General features: G+C 46.4%; 1 protein-coding gene across 4 annotated transcripts in view; it reads right to left on the bottom strand.

Annotated features, from left to right (window-relative positions):
• The window catches only part of CHN1 (chimerin 1), a 96571-nt gene extending 82827 nt beyond the window's left edge, over positions 1-13744 (bottom strand). For 3 of the 4 annotated variants that reach the window (XM_082763765.1, XM_082763767.1, XM_082763768.1), the window contains exon 1: positions 13500-13744. In XM_082763765.1, the coding sequence (XP_082619891.1) occupies positions 13500-13518 (19 nt within the window). In that variant the 5' untranslated portion in view covers positions 13519-13744. Of the gene's footprint in view, positions 1-3333; positions 3369-13499 lie in introns of those variants that run through there. The other variant, XM_082763766.1, reaches the window with a different exon arrangement.
• Between the last annotated feature and the right edge of the window lie 3523 nt (positions 13745-17267).

Here is a 17267-nt window from a genome sequence, read left to right as displayed (position 1 = left end):
CCTGTTTTTTAAGAGACCTCAAGCAACTTTTGGTATGTTCCCTTTCTCTTCAAAACTACTGTATTACCATGTTACAAGAAATGCTCTCATTTTATTTGGGGCTTAAAAGTGACTCAATAAAACAACAACAAAAATGTTAATCTAAAAAAAATGCTGCTCTATTCGTTCCTAAAAGCAGAGACAAGAACAAGTACCTTGGGGTACAGATAACCCGTACCCATCTGGCAAACAATGGGTTTCATGACTGCTGCAGCAGGGCATTACAGGATCTGCCAAGGGGACAGGAAGATCCCTGCAGGGCTGAGGCTATTCCTGGCATCTTCTCATCTCTCCAGAATATCCAACACACTGTTTGACACTCAGCCGCGATGACTGACGCTTCTAGACTGTTACCAACTCTTTGAAGCTATTTTAATGTTATTCTTGGCAGACTAATTCTTTTGAATTAAGAAAAAAAGAAAAGCTTAGAAAACTTGCAGACGCGTCTTGCTCTTCCTCAGGCAAGGCACCGTGACGTGCTGAAAGCAGCTGCAGCACAAAAGCTCCCACATAAACCACCGTCGTTTTTCTCCCTTCCAACACATTTTGGAGGCCAGGCAGCACAACACCCCACAGCGGGAAGCTGGGCTTCAGCCTGCACGCCCGGTCCGAGGAGGAGCTGCTTGCGTCTCACACAGCTCTCCTCCCGTGGGAGGAAGGCCCAGCCACAGCGAAGCGGTCCCAGGCCTGCATGTGCCCCAGGCCATGGGGCAGCGGGCAGGGGCACCAGCAACAATCCTCCATCTTCAAAGCCTTTGCCTTGATCTCCAGCCCATCAAACCCCACACACGTGGGCAGATCCAGACTTCTAAGCTGTGCTTGAGTTACATAAGCAAGAGAACGGAAACAGCTGAACGCATTTTCTTCATATTTCCCAAAGGCATTCCCATCTGGGAGGAATGTAACAGTACAAAACAATTTGTGGGAAAGTTACAAACAAGTGAAAATGGGAACTCAGAATAAAGCCTCCCTTTGGCTGCAGCATGGCACAAGTTGCACAGGCTGTGCCTTGGGAATGTTTTAATGCAACAAAACAGAGTTATTTTCCTCTGCCCTTCTGTCTTCACGTGTTTGTGCTTACACCACTCCAAACAAGCATAACTAATTAAGCACTCTCAATGAAAATGAAGGAGCTAAAAGAAGGCCATGCTCTGAAAATGGCATCATTCTTGATGGTGGGTGAGTGGGCGGGGAATCACACTGCCATCCTGGTGCCTTTTCTGAAGATGATAAATCCAGTGGAAATGCTTCTAATGGGGTTGAACGAGCCATCCACTGAACACAGCTAGAGTTCAGCGCATTTTATTATCAGGTCTCCTATTACTGCCTCTTTATGAATAATGGGAAAACTTTAATGAGTAATATTTTGCCTATCACAGGCACTGCTGCTGTTAAATGAATTCATCTGCTGTGTGATTAGAACAGGCTGCAGCTGATCTGTTTCTAGATCTTCACTGAACTGAAGCCAGGGAAGCAAGAACTTGTTTTTCTTCCTTTTTGCCAGACAAACAGTCACATCTGACTAGAAGAATGAAATACGACAATCAAAAAAAAAAGAAAAATAACAAAAAAAATTACTTAGATGTTTTTAACAGCTGAAATTTTCATGTCTGCAATAACGAGCAAAGTATGCAGTTGCTGCTTTCCTTTTCTTGACTGCAGTTTGATAAGGGAAAAAATACACTTCCCATGAAAGCACGGTTAGCTGACTGTTTAAGAAAAGTTCCATAACCTCTAAAATTATTTCTTAGCGTTGCTGTGAGCATTAAAAAAAAAAATAGATTTCAGAGAAGTAAAAAGATGCCAAGTGCCACCTTGTGGACATTTAACAAACACAGAATTTAATTCTGCTTTCAGTTTACAGCAGTCTCTCTGCCTTCAGACAACAGGCTGAAGGGAATTTCCAGCATTTCTGGAAACACCATCTTCTCTTCTCAATAATAGTAATTAAAAGAAAAAAAAAGCCATATAGTGGGAATAACTACTTAACGTGGCTGTGGGTGCTGACAGGGGAGCCTGACCACCAGTTGTCTCTGACCCTCTGATGTGTATCACCATAAGGTTGATGATAGCTCTACAGACCCATAGGTATCCTGAAATGCCTGGTTTACATGGTAGACAGCTCCCAATTGGTAATGTTATCAAAATCAAATTTGCCTCTTTAATTTCTCCATTTCAGAGAAAAAAACAGTTATCAATTATTTATTTAACCCACTGCAGTAAAGCTGAATGCAGTGTCTGCAGCCCCAAGGCACTGGGAAAATGAGTTGGGCAGTTCCCTGTCATTCCCGAGGGGTACAGGAAAGGTCATCTGCAAAAAAATTTTGCACGTTTGAAATTGACAAAATAGCCTTTATTGGATAAATCACCTCTTTAGATTTGACAGATGCTTTGTTCAAATAACTTCTGTGTTAGGACAGTAAAGTCTCAGAGCAGTTCAGATTAATGCCTGGTAACACAAACTTAAACGCTGTAGTCAAGCTTCCCTACTGTAAATCCAGGCTGGCTTTTATTAGAGACACTGTTTTGATCATGGTCAGGTAAGTTTGCATGGAAGTGAGCACCAATACCTGTCAAAGCTATCACTCTTACTCAGTTTTCATTCCCACCAGAGCGAGTCATAATGTAGGAGAAAATATTTGCCCTTCTACATTTCCTTTCCTATTCTTTGTTTCCACAAATCCTTCTTTGTCCCATTTTAAAAACGTTCCTGCACAGAGACCAAGCTCATTTCCCATCACTTGTTTTAGCTCTTCCAAGCATTAATGGCACCAGCAATGGCACATCAGTTTTACCCTAACTTCCAGCCAGTGACAACTTCTGTAATCGCAGCCTAGAGGCATTCACAAAAATACCTTTTTGTCTCCATTTCTCTAACATATCCTCCAAGAGGGAATTTTGAGTGGAGCTCGATTACACAAATATTCTGACCGGTCACCCTAATAATGAAAAAGAACAATATGATATGTTATAAAAGTGTCTTCTAGCCGTAAATTAATCCCTTCCCCTGAATAAGAAATCTGTCCAGTCAAGGTTGAGCAGAGGAGACCCTAAATAAAGGAAGAGCTTTCAGGCACTTCTGAAATACAACCCCTCCATCCATTGCATAATGCCCTAATTTACTGAATGGGGAGGCATGTTTTATCACTATTCGCTTGGATGCTTTGAATGTTTTTCACATCCAGCACTGAGATAATGAACATACATTCACTTTCCTGCTCTAAAAAGCATTTTTAAATACAGTCTTGTGGTTTTACTAAAAGCTGAACCACAACAAAAGAGCACAATGCTGACCCTGTCTCCCCATGCATTGGTAAAAATCTGCTGAGAACTTGTCCTCCCTTGCATTTCAGACCAAGATAGCTGCTGTGAATTCATTAGCCTCCTGTGGGAAAAAACAAACAAAACAAAACCACCCATTAGCAGCCCAGGCAAAACCAGAATCACCCCAGAGAAAATTAAGAGCAGATCTGATTTCTGACTGCTATTACAAGCAGTCTCAAGACGGACTCAGTGCTCCAAAGCATCTCTCTCTCTCTCTCTTTGTCATGGTCTAATAGACGCTGTTGCCTCTCCTTTCCCAAACTTGACCCATTTACATTCTTAGACCATCAGAGTTATAACAAACCAATTATGATTCTTATTACAAACAGATTTTTCATTTTCTAAAACAGTCGTCAATAATATGAGCCATTGCTCATGCAAAAATATGGCTTGCATTTACGTCCTTATTTCCAGAACAGATGCAATACATCAACACTCACGGCTGGAAGGAGGAGGACAGACTACCAAGTAAAGTACCCTTGCCTGGAACCAGCATTGTTTTACAGTATTATGAAGGAAACTCCTAAAACACATTATTGGCAGGGTTGGAGGAAGGGAAATGGACGCAGTGTGGTGGGATGCCTTTTCTTGAATTGGAATTAGGTTTTTATTCCAAATTTCATTATCCGGTTGCTGCAAGCTATTCCCCAATCCAAAAGCTGGAGGTGTCACTCCTTACCTCTGTTCTCATATAAAAACTTCAAGAGGCCTCCAGTGACGCCAAATAGGATGTTCCAGGTAGAACAGATAAAAATCTCACATTCCTTTTGGGCGATTCCATGTCTCACCAATATAACTATAGTCAAAGAACTAAGGCAAAAAACATTTACCCATCAGCCTCTCCCTGTTTATAGCACTAAATACTTATTTCTCATAAATCTTTCCCTCCTCCGTAGATATACCTGCTGCTCTGCAAGCCTGCGAAGCATGAGCCTGCGTGGACTCTCCATTTGTCCTTGGCTCTGGCTGCGCTCCCAAGGATGAAGGCTGAGCTCTGTGAGCAGGGAGTAGGCTGTGGGCAGAGGAGCTCGGCACAGAGCTCTGCCACTGCCCACTGGGAACAGGAGAGCTGTCGGGAAAGCTCTGTATGAGCAATGCTTGAAGCTGACCCTCAAGTCATTTCCTGGGTAACTCTGTATTTTTTTCCTCTCCAAGTACTTAATTTCCAGGGCTTTCTTCACCCTGTTTTGACCCTCTTTCTCCCTTTTTCCACTAAACTACAAGAACAAGAAATGGGTCACCAAATAATGGGAGCTTGGGTTTATTACCTCTCATTTACCCCAGCACCACGTTAAGCAGAAGGTCTTCAGCAATTACCAGATGCATTTCTGCGATATTGGCCCATCCTCAGTGGAAATGAGAGCCCATGGCAGTGTCCACAAGCAAAAAGCAGACTGTGTCCTACAAAAGATACGAACAGCTGCCGGCAACAGCAGCAGAGGCCCACAGAGACGAAGTCACCCTGTAGATCGGTATCTCTGTTCTCCGATCTTGCCAACCCAACAATCCCCTAGGCAGCACTGCCTCTCTGGGTAACAGCTCTTTTGGTGTATCTAGCTCTACTTTGACTTTATAGAGAGAGCTCTATTGTGGCCACTTGCGACCTGGGAAAACTCAAAAACCAGACACTTGGAAAGCTGTAGGACTGATCAAGACTCCAGTTTATAGTTTAAAAAATGATTTTGGCCTACCTACGTGACTAGATGGGGACAGCTGCGAGGCAGAGTGTTCGTGCAATTGTCAGAGATTGGGATCTACAGGATTTCCGTACAGGGACAAGTGCAGATGCAACACAGCTCTGCGACACGGCAAGTCCTGCCTGGATCTTCCATGCTTGCTTTTGCACAGCAGAAGGAGGAAACCTTCCAAAAAAAAATGTTTACATTTTTATGTTTCAGAATGACAAATAATAGCAGGGCTAACCCAGCAAAAAAAAAAATGTTAAAAATAAATAAATAAACAAACAAACAAACAGAGAAAAGCCCTTCCTGCTCCTCATGGTCCTTTGCAGGAGGTGGAAGAGATGCCATCAAGCTCAGCAGCTCCTCATGTGTGCGCTCTCCATTCAAGCAGCTTGCAACCCACCACCCCAAAGCCTGCTCTGGCAGATCCACCCGTGCCACATCACAGCATTGCTGTGTCCCCTGCCCCTGTCCCAGTGCCTGCCATGCCACAGCGGGGCAGGGACACCCAAAACAATCCAGGGATACCCAAACATGGACCCACGTCTGAAGCTGCAGAGGAGTGAGTTAGGGCAAGGCGACCATCCTGGGCTGCTGCTGGGTTGGAGGTGGCCTGTGGAAGAGGTGTCCTCTTGTACAGGGCAGTTTCAGCAAAAGCCAAGGAACAAGAGATGCTGCACCGGGTTATGGACAGCTTGCTGCTCTGCCACCGGGGAGGGACGGGGCTGTGACCACAGCCGGCACCAACAACACTAGCAGTGGGCAGATAGGTGGTGCCACCAGCACAGGATCACACAACGGGAAAAGCCCTCATTAGTTCCCTCTCCTTCCTCTGTTTTTCAGGCCAGTAATTCTTCCTTACATACTTGCAGCCGTTCTTATGGTACAAATGTTATTTCTCAGATAACCAGTACCTGATGTAATTCCTCTACCATGTAGATTTTGGCATTGAAGTAATACTTAGCACAAAATTTCCAAGTATTTTCTCAACAGAAAGAAAAATCTCTGCTTTATTTTGAAATATTTCCCTGCTTCTGTTAAAATGCTGAAGGTTGTTTCAACACCTTCAAGTCACGTTTCTGAACATACCCTTTGGAAAACCCGAAAAGGAAATCGGCAAAATTAATTGCTGTGTCAAAATCATGCTTCCTTTATTGTGTGCATGTTCAGTTCATAAGGCAGAGGCAAGGAAGAGCTACATCCTGTTGTGTTTTTTTCCCCCCAATGAAAAATGATCCAACATTGCACTGAAGTATTGCGTCCAGATTCATATGGAAGCCATAAAGTGCAGATGAAAACGTATGGAAGATTGCCCCTACCAAATAATTATCAGCAACTTTTATAGGCTGCTCTGGACTGTATACTTATCAGATACTAACTCAGTGTTGAGGAGACCGAGTTGGACCTTGCCAATGTGAGAGCCAGGAGCTGTCAGGTACTGCGCTAAAACTGGGTTTGCTTTTCAGACCTCTACCATTACTCCATTTTTCACAGTCCCCCAACTGCTCTGCTCTCAGAATAACTTGGTAACTTTTTCCATGGCTGCAGAAGTTCTCTAAGACTTTGCTACATGATGCCTTATTGCATTTGCCATCCAACTTAAATTGCTGCAATTGTAACTCTGCTGGCCACTGCAGCACACACTAAGCAGTATGCAACCAACCACCTCCTGTATTTAGGAAGCAGTCTTTTACCTTTACTTTTGCAGCCAGCCCCAATCATGCGATGCCTTGGGCAGAGCCCACTCCTGCCACCTGCACCACAGATGAATGTGACCGTGGGCTCCCCACAGTGACGCCAGGGACTCCAAGTGCCTGCTCACCATCAGCAGCAAGGTCTCGCCTGCAGCCCAGCCAGGGGGGCATGAGCAGAGGCTGCAGTTCTCCTAACACATTCTCCCAGGGGACCAAGAGAATGCAGGGGCATGCAAAAAAACAGACCACAGCACCACATCCTATCAGCATTAAACACAATTGCAACCAAAAGCTCTGACCAGCCCTGCCTGTCACAGCAGCCTCAGATCTCCCTGCAATGCTTGTCACAGAGCTGCTAGCCAAGACACAAAAATAGATTGGGGGACCAAGGAATCAAAATAAATCATGGAAAACAGATTCCCATAGGAATAAGTAGGATTTTGTGAGCACGTTTTCCAGAAATGCTGCAGTCACTTCAGAGATTTTGCTTTTGCTTTTTTTTTTTTTTTTTTAAATTCAGATATAGGATGGACAAATGAGTGCTGGAAATGTCAAACATCAGTCAGCTCTTTCACAGCCGCAGAGGCTGTCACACATCCAGTAAGCACTGCAGGCTGGCCAGCTGGGTGTCCCCAGCTCTCCTCACACTGAGACACTGACCACGGCTCCACCTTCCATTTAAATCCTTGGGACCAGCACAGGACGGGAACTCCTCCCAGCACCTTCCTGCATCTGGCCAGAGCAAATGCTCCAGTCCCAGATGTCAGACAACTACAAGGTCCCACTAGGACTGTTAAATGTTTTAACAAACATTTTTGTGATTTTATATTATGCTTTTCTTAGTTTCATGACAGAATTAAAAGGCAAAATCTAGAGGGCTAATTTTCTGCCATCATTTACGAAGATGTGCAATGCAGAATCTATCAGACTGAAATGACAGATTCTGAATATCTGCAAAAGTCTCACATGGAGACCTTCGATTTTTCATGTGACATCAAGCCAGTTTATGATTATATTTGTTAAATAATTACAAAACAGCCCTTTGGCCAGTTCTTGGGTTTGTCTTGTTCTGCTTCATCCACAAACACGCTCCTGCAGAGCTGCGCGATCTGCCCACAAGGTGGAGCAGCTAAACAGCTCGAGATGCACACGCTACGCCCCAAATTCACAAGAAAGAAAATCATCTGACAAGGAATGGCGCTTTTTTTTAATTACCTGTGCCTGTACTCTGGAAGGATTCCGGTTAATGTGCTTGTATTTTGCACAAATAATAGGGTCTGCCAAAAGGTTTGTACTGCATTTATGCCTTGAGTTTGCTGATTAACACAGTATTTAACTAGGGTACTGCCATTATTATGTAAACACATTCTTGACACTGAGACATGCTTTCCATTATATGGAAATCTTTTAATACATCTCAAAGAAGCAGCTAAGATCTCCTGGAGAGAAGCAGTGAGAAAATAAAGTCCCCACACCCAACAAGGCAGAAAGATAAAGGGAGTCCAAAACAAACAGAAGAAAACCTACAGGTACATCAGTCCTCAGCTGAGCTGGACTCCACATCAGTGAAGCCTGGGAGATCCTCCTTGATCCTCTGATCCCAAGGACATTTTACTCTGACCCTGCTTGGTGAGATCCTGTGCTACGCAGATGTCTCCAGGTCTGAGCAGGTCATCCGAAGGCAAGGAGGAAGGGGTGAATTTGTCCTGTGCTGTGCCTGAGCTGGCTGCATCACGAGAGGGTTTCTATCAGATGAAAGGCTGGCTGCAGACAATCGTTAGGAGGGGACAAGTTCAGAGGGCTCGTGCTGATGCTGGCAGGATTTTAAACCTTTCCGTGCTCCGTTTTAGTTACCCGTGTACATTTTCCTCTCTTCCTTGTTTACTTCCCTTTAGTTAAGAGAAGGGAAATTGTTTATTACACACAATTCTTGACTTAATTCTAGCCTACAGTTCCTGGGCAGGTGTTTTGACATATTCCAGTAAGAACAGATAGATTCCTGGAGAGCCCAAGGCAAACCAATAATATCTTCTACTGGTTACTAGAAATCTCTCTCTTTGGAGGAAATTCCCAAACCCCATATTAATTACTCATGCCCACAAGCTTTCCAGCTTCAGAAATAATCCCCACACCTCTGCTTTCTCAAGATTATTGTACAATATTCACAATTCATGGAAAATACAATTTTATTCTAGCCATTGCCTCAAGCACTGAGCTGAGAAGCCATGACTGACATTTTTCAACCTCATTTATAAGTGTTAGTGTCACTTCTGTGATATTTTGATCAATTGATACCAATTTGCCAGTTAATAGATCCATCTTCTTTTCCTAGTTCCTAAGCAGGTTTCCCTTTCGATTTTTTCTTGAGACTGCATTGCCAGCAAAAGCTTTTCAAGGTTGCTCTCCTTATTTGCTTCATTAGGTTCTGCAAATTAGGTAAGGTTAGGACAGCAACTAGGAGAAAATAATCTTATGATTCTCAGCACTTGGCAACTTTCCATCCCAGATACATGAATGGGAGTTGGAAGATCAAGTTCACCTCTAACATGGTTTCCATCCGCGCTTAAACCACCTTCACTTTTAAATCTTTAAATCTTGCTTAAAAAAAAAAAAAAAAAAAAGACAAAAAGCACTGCCCTTGCCTATTGTTTTGTCTAATTAAAGAATTTCAAGTTCCTATCACAACTAAATGCTAACTTGCCAAAATCTCCCTTAAAATTAGTCTGTGTCTACCATTCCTATAGCACACCACACTTACATTTCTTATAGTGCCAAAAGCCCTGTCATAAATGCACCAATGCTGTGAAAAACTTACCTCTCCTATTCCCATGAAGGAACAGGTTCAAAACCCACTCTTCTGGGACAAACTGTCCCTTTGGTTAAGTTGCTCTGTTGGTAAACTTTTGCCATCACAGCTAGCCACAAGTTTTAAGAGAAGTTCAGGGCTACATCTAAGAACACAGAGGTGAACAACTTGAATTGCATGCCATCTGTTTACCTCCTGTTCTGTACAGACAGCAAGAAGTAAGCAGATCCAGTCCTGCGTATTTCCTACTTCAGCGACTCCACACATTGGATGACACGTTGGTGAGCTGCTTTTAGAGGAACTTTGGCCACATTCCTTTGACTAAGCCAACCAAGCACAGAAAAATTTACAGGTCTTCCCCACACAGGCAAAACAAGCATGTAGAGAACAAGGGCTGATTTCACTTCTATATGACACCTTTACTTCAAGGCTGTCCCATCAGGAAATACATCTATGTGCTTGTGGCAGCCTGAGCACAGCCTGCTTTTCGAAGCGGCAGTGAGACAGTGCAGTTCGGTGGAGAACAGTAACCACAATGCACAGAGCTGAACACAGCCAGTTGTTAATTAGCATTTCAAGTATGGCAGAGCCTATTTCAGAGGATTGCCTCATACCCACGGCAATAGACAGATTAATAGAAAATTACTTCCGTGCAGCAATACACCAGAGCTCATAGTTGTGGAAAAGAATTCTGTTAAGCAGGCAAATTAATACTTGGGTGCCTTTTCAACAACCTATGCACACCCGAAATGAAGGCATAATCAGCTGCATTGTCCCTACCCTTCCTGACCGCATTGCTTTTTTTCTTTTCTTCTGCTTTTTTGCCTATAAACTTCTCTTTAAACTGTCCTTATTCACCATCTCCTTAACTAACCATATCTGTCACTCTGACTACAGCTCTGTCTCTAATCCCATTCACCTGCAGCCACTCATCAGGGATCAGGCTTTCCGCATATTCAATGGGAATCATTTCACTTCTTGTTTCTTCCCACCAGTATGCAGGAGGGGAGTTTTCAGCCACGGGTGTGCTCTGAGCAAGGAGGCAGTAGCATGAATAACTAATGATACATATGGTCACGAAGAGCTCTCCTGGCCATCTTGAAATGTCTTCCTTTGTTCACACAAGACAGTTGATGAGCAAACAAACGAACAGAAAGTGAACTGATAAGCACTGAAACACAATGAAAAAACATTTTCCTTTCAAAGTTCGATGTTGACTTGCTTTAAACACTTCTCAGGACAGCCAGAAACAAAACCACCCTTAGCAAACAGCTGTAGCAATGGGACAACTTCCCCCTTTTCCTTGACATTGTCATCCTTCCCGCACTCGAGTTATCCCAGTGGAATGACAGCAGACAGGACACGAAGCCACTGATGGTGGGCTGCAAGGGGACAGGGATGGACACAGCTTGAACTCTGTTCCACCTGCTGCAGCAGGCAGGAAGAAGTGGCTACAGGAGAGAAAAGGGGCTACACGTTCAGTGACCACAACCTGAGCGTGTGGTGAACCTGCTGCAGGACGAAAAACAGCGCTACACCTGCACACCTGCTCCACCAGGAGCTTCCATGCCTTCCCCTCTCCGACTGCTTCCAGCAGGGGCTGCTCTTTCTCCTCTCCCTTACAAGGTGCTGAGGGCTGAGGCTGCTGTACCCCGTGTCAAGGGACCGTGGGCAGCACCCCACCAACACCCACACAAGCAGCAGCGAGCGCAGGACACCCTGGAAGGTCACGACCAGGTAGACAGGACAGGATGCAGAGAACTTTAAAGTAACTAAGGCTGAGAAAGTGACGAGTTGTCCAGATTATTATGCAACATAGGAAGAAAATGTGACAATTAGCTGTGACTGCAAAGGAAGAAGTAGTCAGGACAAGGGAAACAGCCTCTTCCTGGAGAGGAAAAGCACTGCTGACACACCAGGAGCTCCTCTCTCACCAACCAGCTTTCCGAAAGCCACACGGTGACACCTTGAAGGTGCGAACCATGGCCAGTAGCCAGTGGCAAAGGGCGATCTCCTGCATACAGAGAGCTCGCAACCTCTCTGCCGAGGAGAAACAATGTGGCATACCTGGCCTCCCAGCTGCTGGATAACCAGGCTTCTGTCTTAATCTGGAGCCCCGACAACATCACCCTGCTCTCACTCTGTCCCCTCTCGGCACAGGCTTTGATTATGCACTGAAACAGCCATAAGGCATCGGGAGCATGGATGAAAGCACGTTAAGACATTTCCCATCCCTCTCCTCTTCCTCTTGCTGTGCTCACACATTAATTGAGAGGATCCCTGCAAAGTTGGTGGATTTTCCTCCCCAAGCTGACAAAGTCATTTATCTCAAGTTTTATACGCTTTATAGCACATCCTATTACAAGCAGACATAGAACATCTGAAGTTTCAAATACACCATTATGGGTTAGAGAAAAAAAAGGTGCTATATCGAGCCTAGAATTTGTGTGAATGCATAGAACCAAAGCGAACAGGTCCTGAGGGAGGTGTCTGCCCAGGACAGTTCTACTGGTATCAGAGAGGTGTGACCTTAAAAGAGCACAATTACAGCTGTTTAATCCCTCATACAGATACATTCATTCAGGTACTTTTTTTCCCCCCCACCTTTTCCCACATTTGCTGATGTTGGTTTGGAGGAAAGAGGCTCATGTTAACACTAATCAAAAATATTCTTCCATGGCTTACATGTGCAATGAGTTACTACAGGTCAGCTGCGGCTTGGTGACTGGAAATGTGCCCACCCGCAGCCAGCCAAAATTCAGGATAAAAGCTGAAGGCTGTTCTTTAAGTCTAAAGCATGTTTGGTCTGTCTTAGTTGTGCGCTAAGAGACCAAGTGTGGCAAGCTAAATCAGCTCAGCGGACACAGAGCAACACAGGAAGCCACGATAACTAAATGGTAAGTTAATCACAACTTCATCTGCAAACACCCTGCGTGCTTTCTGCCTTCATGCAAATCCTGCTCAGGCTCTTGCACTGATGGTGTTAAGGTGTACTCCAAAGCTCTTACATTTATGAAGGGTTTCATATTAATTTATCAGCACATGGTAATCTTATTTGCTACACCATTTTACTGTAACTTTTTTTTTTTTTTTTTTTTTTTTAAGGATGAAGTCCTGAGTTTTTTACCCTTGGCAAGACTTTATTTAGAAACCAGGCACAGCAGGGCACCCCACTCCATCTTCTGTTTGCTCATTAGCTTTTACATGCATCAATGTCATTTACTCTAACAGCAGATGCAATAGCACACAAGCATCTGATTCAATTTCCTTTGTAATGCAAATTTATATTAATAGAAAAACGTCATTAAGTAGATAAAATGCGCATGAGTTAAAAACTAATCAGGTAAGCTTAGAAAACAGGCACCTGACTTACAAACGCCGCGTTATTCAGAAGCTGACGTTAGAATAGCCTCGGTTTTGCAGCCAAAGGTCGCAGTGACACGTTAGCTACGCACAACAGAAGTGTGTATGTCCAACAGTCCAGGATTGGGGTTTTTGTTAACAAAACTACAACGCTTGCCCCGTGTAACGAGCCGTGGTTTCCCGAACACGCTCCCGCTGTCGTGACACGGCACGATAGGCAGGGCAGGCTGCGGGACACCCACACCCGTGGGCTGAGCGCTCTCCGCCCCCGCCCGGCACCCGGGGCTGCGGGACCCCGACCCCGCGGCGCGGCGCTGCCCGGGCTGAGGAGCGGCGCCCAGCCCAGCCCCGGCAGAACAGGTGGCAACTTCTACGGGGAGCAGGACGGAGCCGCACCGCTTCCACTGGGGCACCGCGATGGGCGCAGGGGCCCCGCCAGCCCCCGCGAGCCGCTGCCGCTGCCGGGCGGGGACCGCCCCGAGCCCTCCGCCGCTGCCCGGCCGCCCCGGGGCAGCTCCCGCCGGCCCCCCCCGGCCGCCGCCCGCGGACCGCGCCCCGCGGCAGACAAAGGGCGTCGCGGCCGCTACTCACCGAACAAGGTCAGAGCCATGGCACCGGCGGGGGCTGGCCGGGCGGCGCGGGGCTGGCATTGGCGCGGCGGCGCTCACGGCACGGCGGCGGGACGCGCCCGCGGGGCGAGGCGAGGCCGTTGGGGCTGACGCCGCTGGGGCCGCCCCGGGGCTGGGGCGGGGGGGGACGCGCGGAGCCGAGGGGGCCGCGGCGGGGCCGGGCGCGGCCCCGGTGTCGCTGCTCGCTGCCTGCCCGCGCTCAGTGCGGCCCGCCGCCTCGGGGAGCCATCTTGCGCCGCCGCTCGGCCCGCCTCCTGCCGCCCGCCCGGCCTGCGCCGCCGCCGCCCGCGGGACGGTTGCCGTGACAACGCGGCCGCCGCCGGGGCACAAAGGGAAGGAGCCGGGAGCGGAGCCCGCGGCCCCCCCCGGGCGGCTGTGGGGCGAGGGGGCGGCCCCCGTGCCCCCGAGGCGAGGGGAGCTGCCGGCCGGAGGGCGACGGTCTGCCCGCGTCCCCGCAGCCCTCCTGAGGCACCGCCTCGGAGCTGCGCGCAGCTGGTACAAAAGAAAGAGCGGTCTTGTCAACAAACACCCCTTCCCTGTGAAAAACCAAACAACTTTTTGGGGCAGGGCGGAAGGACAGCGGGCACGTCCCGCAGGGCGCTGTGCAGCCCCTCTCAGAGCTGTTGGGGCGCGAGAAGTTCCGACCAGCCCGGCTGCCATCAGCTGCCCGGCACCGTGCATCCTAGGAGCGGAACCATCTGAGCGAAACGAGCATCGCGCCCGGTGTGCCTCTGTGCCGCAGTTTGCGACTTTAACCCCAAACCAAACCCCCAACCCCAGCAGTTAGACAGCACTCGGCCACCTCCCCCAGCACCCGCGCGAGCCGCGATGGCTCCCAGCCCGGCAGCATCGCCCCGCCACGCAGGCAGAGTGCAACTCCAGCACGGGCAGCACGAAAAGTTCACTCAAATCCAGTTAATTACAGCCCTGCAGACCCCGCAGCCTCCAGGGGAAGGGTAGAGGCATCGGTGAGGGCACTGAGGAGCAGCGGGACCTGTGCTCAGGCTCAGCCAGTACCTGCAACGCGTTTTCTTTCAAGGGGGTGTGCAAAGCTTTTTTTTTTTTTTTTTTTTTTTTTTTTTTTTTTTTTTAAAGGAACACTTCGTCTCAACACAGTCATTTCCTCCCAAATGAATAGTAGCTTTCACAAAACTTTTTAATTTTGCAAGTATAACGTGTGAAAGTTTTCTGAGCAGCTGGGCTACTGAGAAATAAGGAGATTAAAATAGATGGAAAATGGTTTGGAAGAAGCAACATAAATAATCTTTGCCATTCTGCCTCCACAATTTAATCTTTGCATGCACAGAGTGTTTTGCTTCCCTTATTTTTGAAAGGGATTAAACTTTCATACTCCCCCCCCCCCCCCCCCCCACATTTCCTGGAATTAAATAGCAACCTTTCCCTTTAATGTCCCTGAATTAGATAACCAGCTCTTATTCTTCTACTACTCCAAAATCTTTATCACTATCTCACGAACTACTTGTTTACATTAGAAATGTTTTCTTTTCCAGAGAAAGTAATACTGTTTTTCATAATAAGCATTATCAATACTGCAGTTGATCAAATTACTCAGGCTGACCTTAAGAGTCATTTCAATTGTCTAATCAAGTCTTTGGTATTAATGCAGTTATGGCTAAGATTTAAGGAAGTGTGTTGGTCATTCCACACTTAGTTGCTATCATCATATTTTACTCTGCCAGGAAGAGTTCTGCAGCTGATCTGAGTTTTCAAAACAAACTGAGCTGGATCATTATTTCTTATTAAATTATTTGCATGGCTCAGGAGTGTGCTTTGGCGTGTGAAGAACAGCAGCGGCTTTGGAAGGGACTTTGTGGTCAGCCTCGTACCCAGAGCTCCCCACCTGCCCTGGTAGGTGGTGGCACAGGCAGCATGCACATAACACTGTCCTAAAACTACATTGTGCCTCTCCAGGCCAGCACATCATAGTGCACCCGTAATAACGTTTCAACAAGCCTGGGAATTTCATTAGAGAGCTGGAGCTCAACTCACTTGCCGTCTGCTGCTGGGGTGAGGAGGGAGGAAACGCTGGAGCGACCAGCACAAGGCCCCCGCCTGCTGCTCCCTCATGCAGAAGAGGATCCAGGTTGGCACTACCGAGTAGTTTGCCACTGATTTAAATAGAAGCAAGGACAACGTTGGTGTTCTGTTCCCCTCGATCTGTAGCCCTTGAAGAGCCCTCCTTTTAAAAATCGGTTTGTAAGCATCACATCCTCTGGGAAAAGCATTACACTTGCCACCTGGTAGGAATGTTCTGGGGGTGCATTTACTGAGATTGTACCTAAGAAGAAGGTCTGCAGAAGAGTAATAGAGATGTAAGATGCTATTCTCTGGTCTGCTCGTTGTCTTTCAGTTGGTTTCTTGCCTTGTCCCCTAAGCCTCATGGCTCTTTAAATCCCACAGGCAGTTTCTACTGCTTCACTCCCTGTGTTAAATTTCCTTTCTGGGATTTAGGGCTGCTTTCCAGTGTTTAGGTCTTCATTTTGGCCCCTGTCCTTGTGCCCCCTCACTTTTGCTGCTGAGCGCAGAGCGCAGTGGCCCGCTACCCACTGTGGTCTTCCTTTGATCCATCACCTTGTCTGAGGGTCTGGTACAAAATTGCTTCTAATTACCAGACATTTATTCTTCAAACCTTAACTAATTCACTAATCATATGTTGATAAATGAGATTTTAAAATTAATTACTGACATTTATAAAGATTTATACACAACTGTAAAGAAAGGTTTCCAGTTTGTAAATATAATATTGTGCGAAGGAAAAAAAAAAAAGAAAGCACATAAATTAAAGCTGTCCAGCATTAATGGGAAATAGTAAAAATGAAGACATGGTGAAATGTTACCTGAATAGGGGTAGCATCTCATCACAGTTACTGTCTTCATGCAACAGACCCCCTTGACAGCAGGAAAACAGCTCCATAGAAGCCTTGTCATGTGCAGAATTTAATTTAGTTTCTAATGTGTAATTGCTGGGAGTGCCTGGAGCGGGCGGGGAGCAGCCAGCGGCTGTGCTACTGAGCACCCTCCCAGTTCCTCTTATTTGCAACGCAACATTTACTCCCTGGAAAACGGTGAGGCAGATTTCTACCACTTGCTCAGTAAGATAAATTCAATTGTTCTATCTAATTTAGAAGTCATCAATAAAAAGTTGGAAGACTGACTACCAAGCTTTTTTAAGCTTTCTGGTTGAAATTAATGTTTCTGTAAGCGGCAGCTACTTCGATGTAACATCAAGCCCATCACCAAGTAGAGAACTGGCATTGCATGTCACCAGCCTTTTGATGCCACTGGTGTTCATTACTAATGGCGAAGTCATTTAAACCTAGCATTGTCCAACGCTGTACAGGCACAGAGGGAGCCAGAATCCCTGCGCCAAGCACAGTAGCCACGAGCAACCTTTGCAAACCAGACGTATTCAGCACCCTGCTCAGATTTGCACCAGTCTGTAGATTTCTGCGGCAATAAAATCTTTTTTCCTTTTTAAGCTGTCAAGATATTTTTTCTTTTATCTGCAGGGTGCAGATGAGCAAAGTAGCAGCTACAGGGAGAAACCTGCTCGTTGATTTTGATGATCATTGCCAAGGAAAGCAAGATACGTGCACCATATCCACCATTCTTTCTGTTTTAAATCACAACCACAACATTATAAGATCACATTTGGCGTCCTGTCCTGATCAGTAGGCATTGCACTGTATCTCCTAACAACTTTACAGTG

This window comes from Aythya marila (genome assembly GCF_965140915.1).
Source record: "Aythya marila genome assembly, chromosome: 6".
Classification (NCBI taxonomy): domain Eukaryota; kingdom Metazoa; phylum Chordata; class Aves; order Anseriformes; family Anatidae; genus Aythya; species Aythya marila.
Note: the sequence above shows the minus strand (reverse complement) of the source record. Positions and strands in the feature narration are given on the sequence as shown.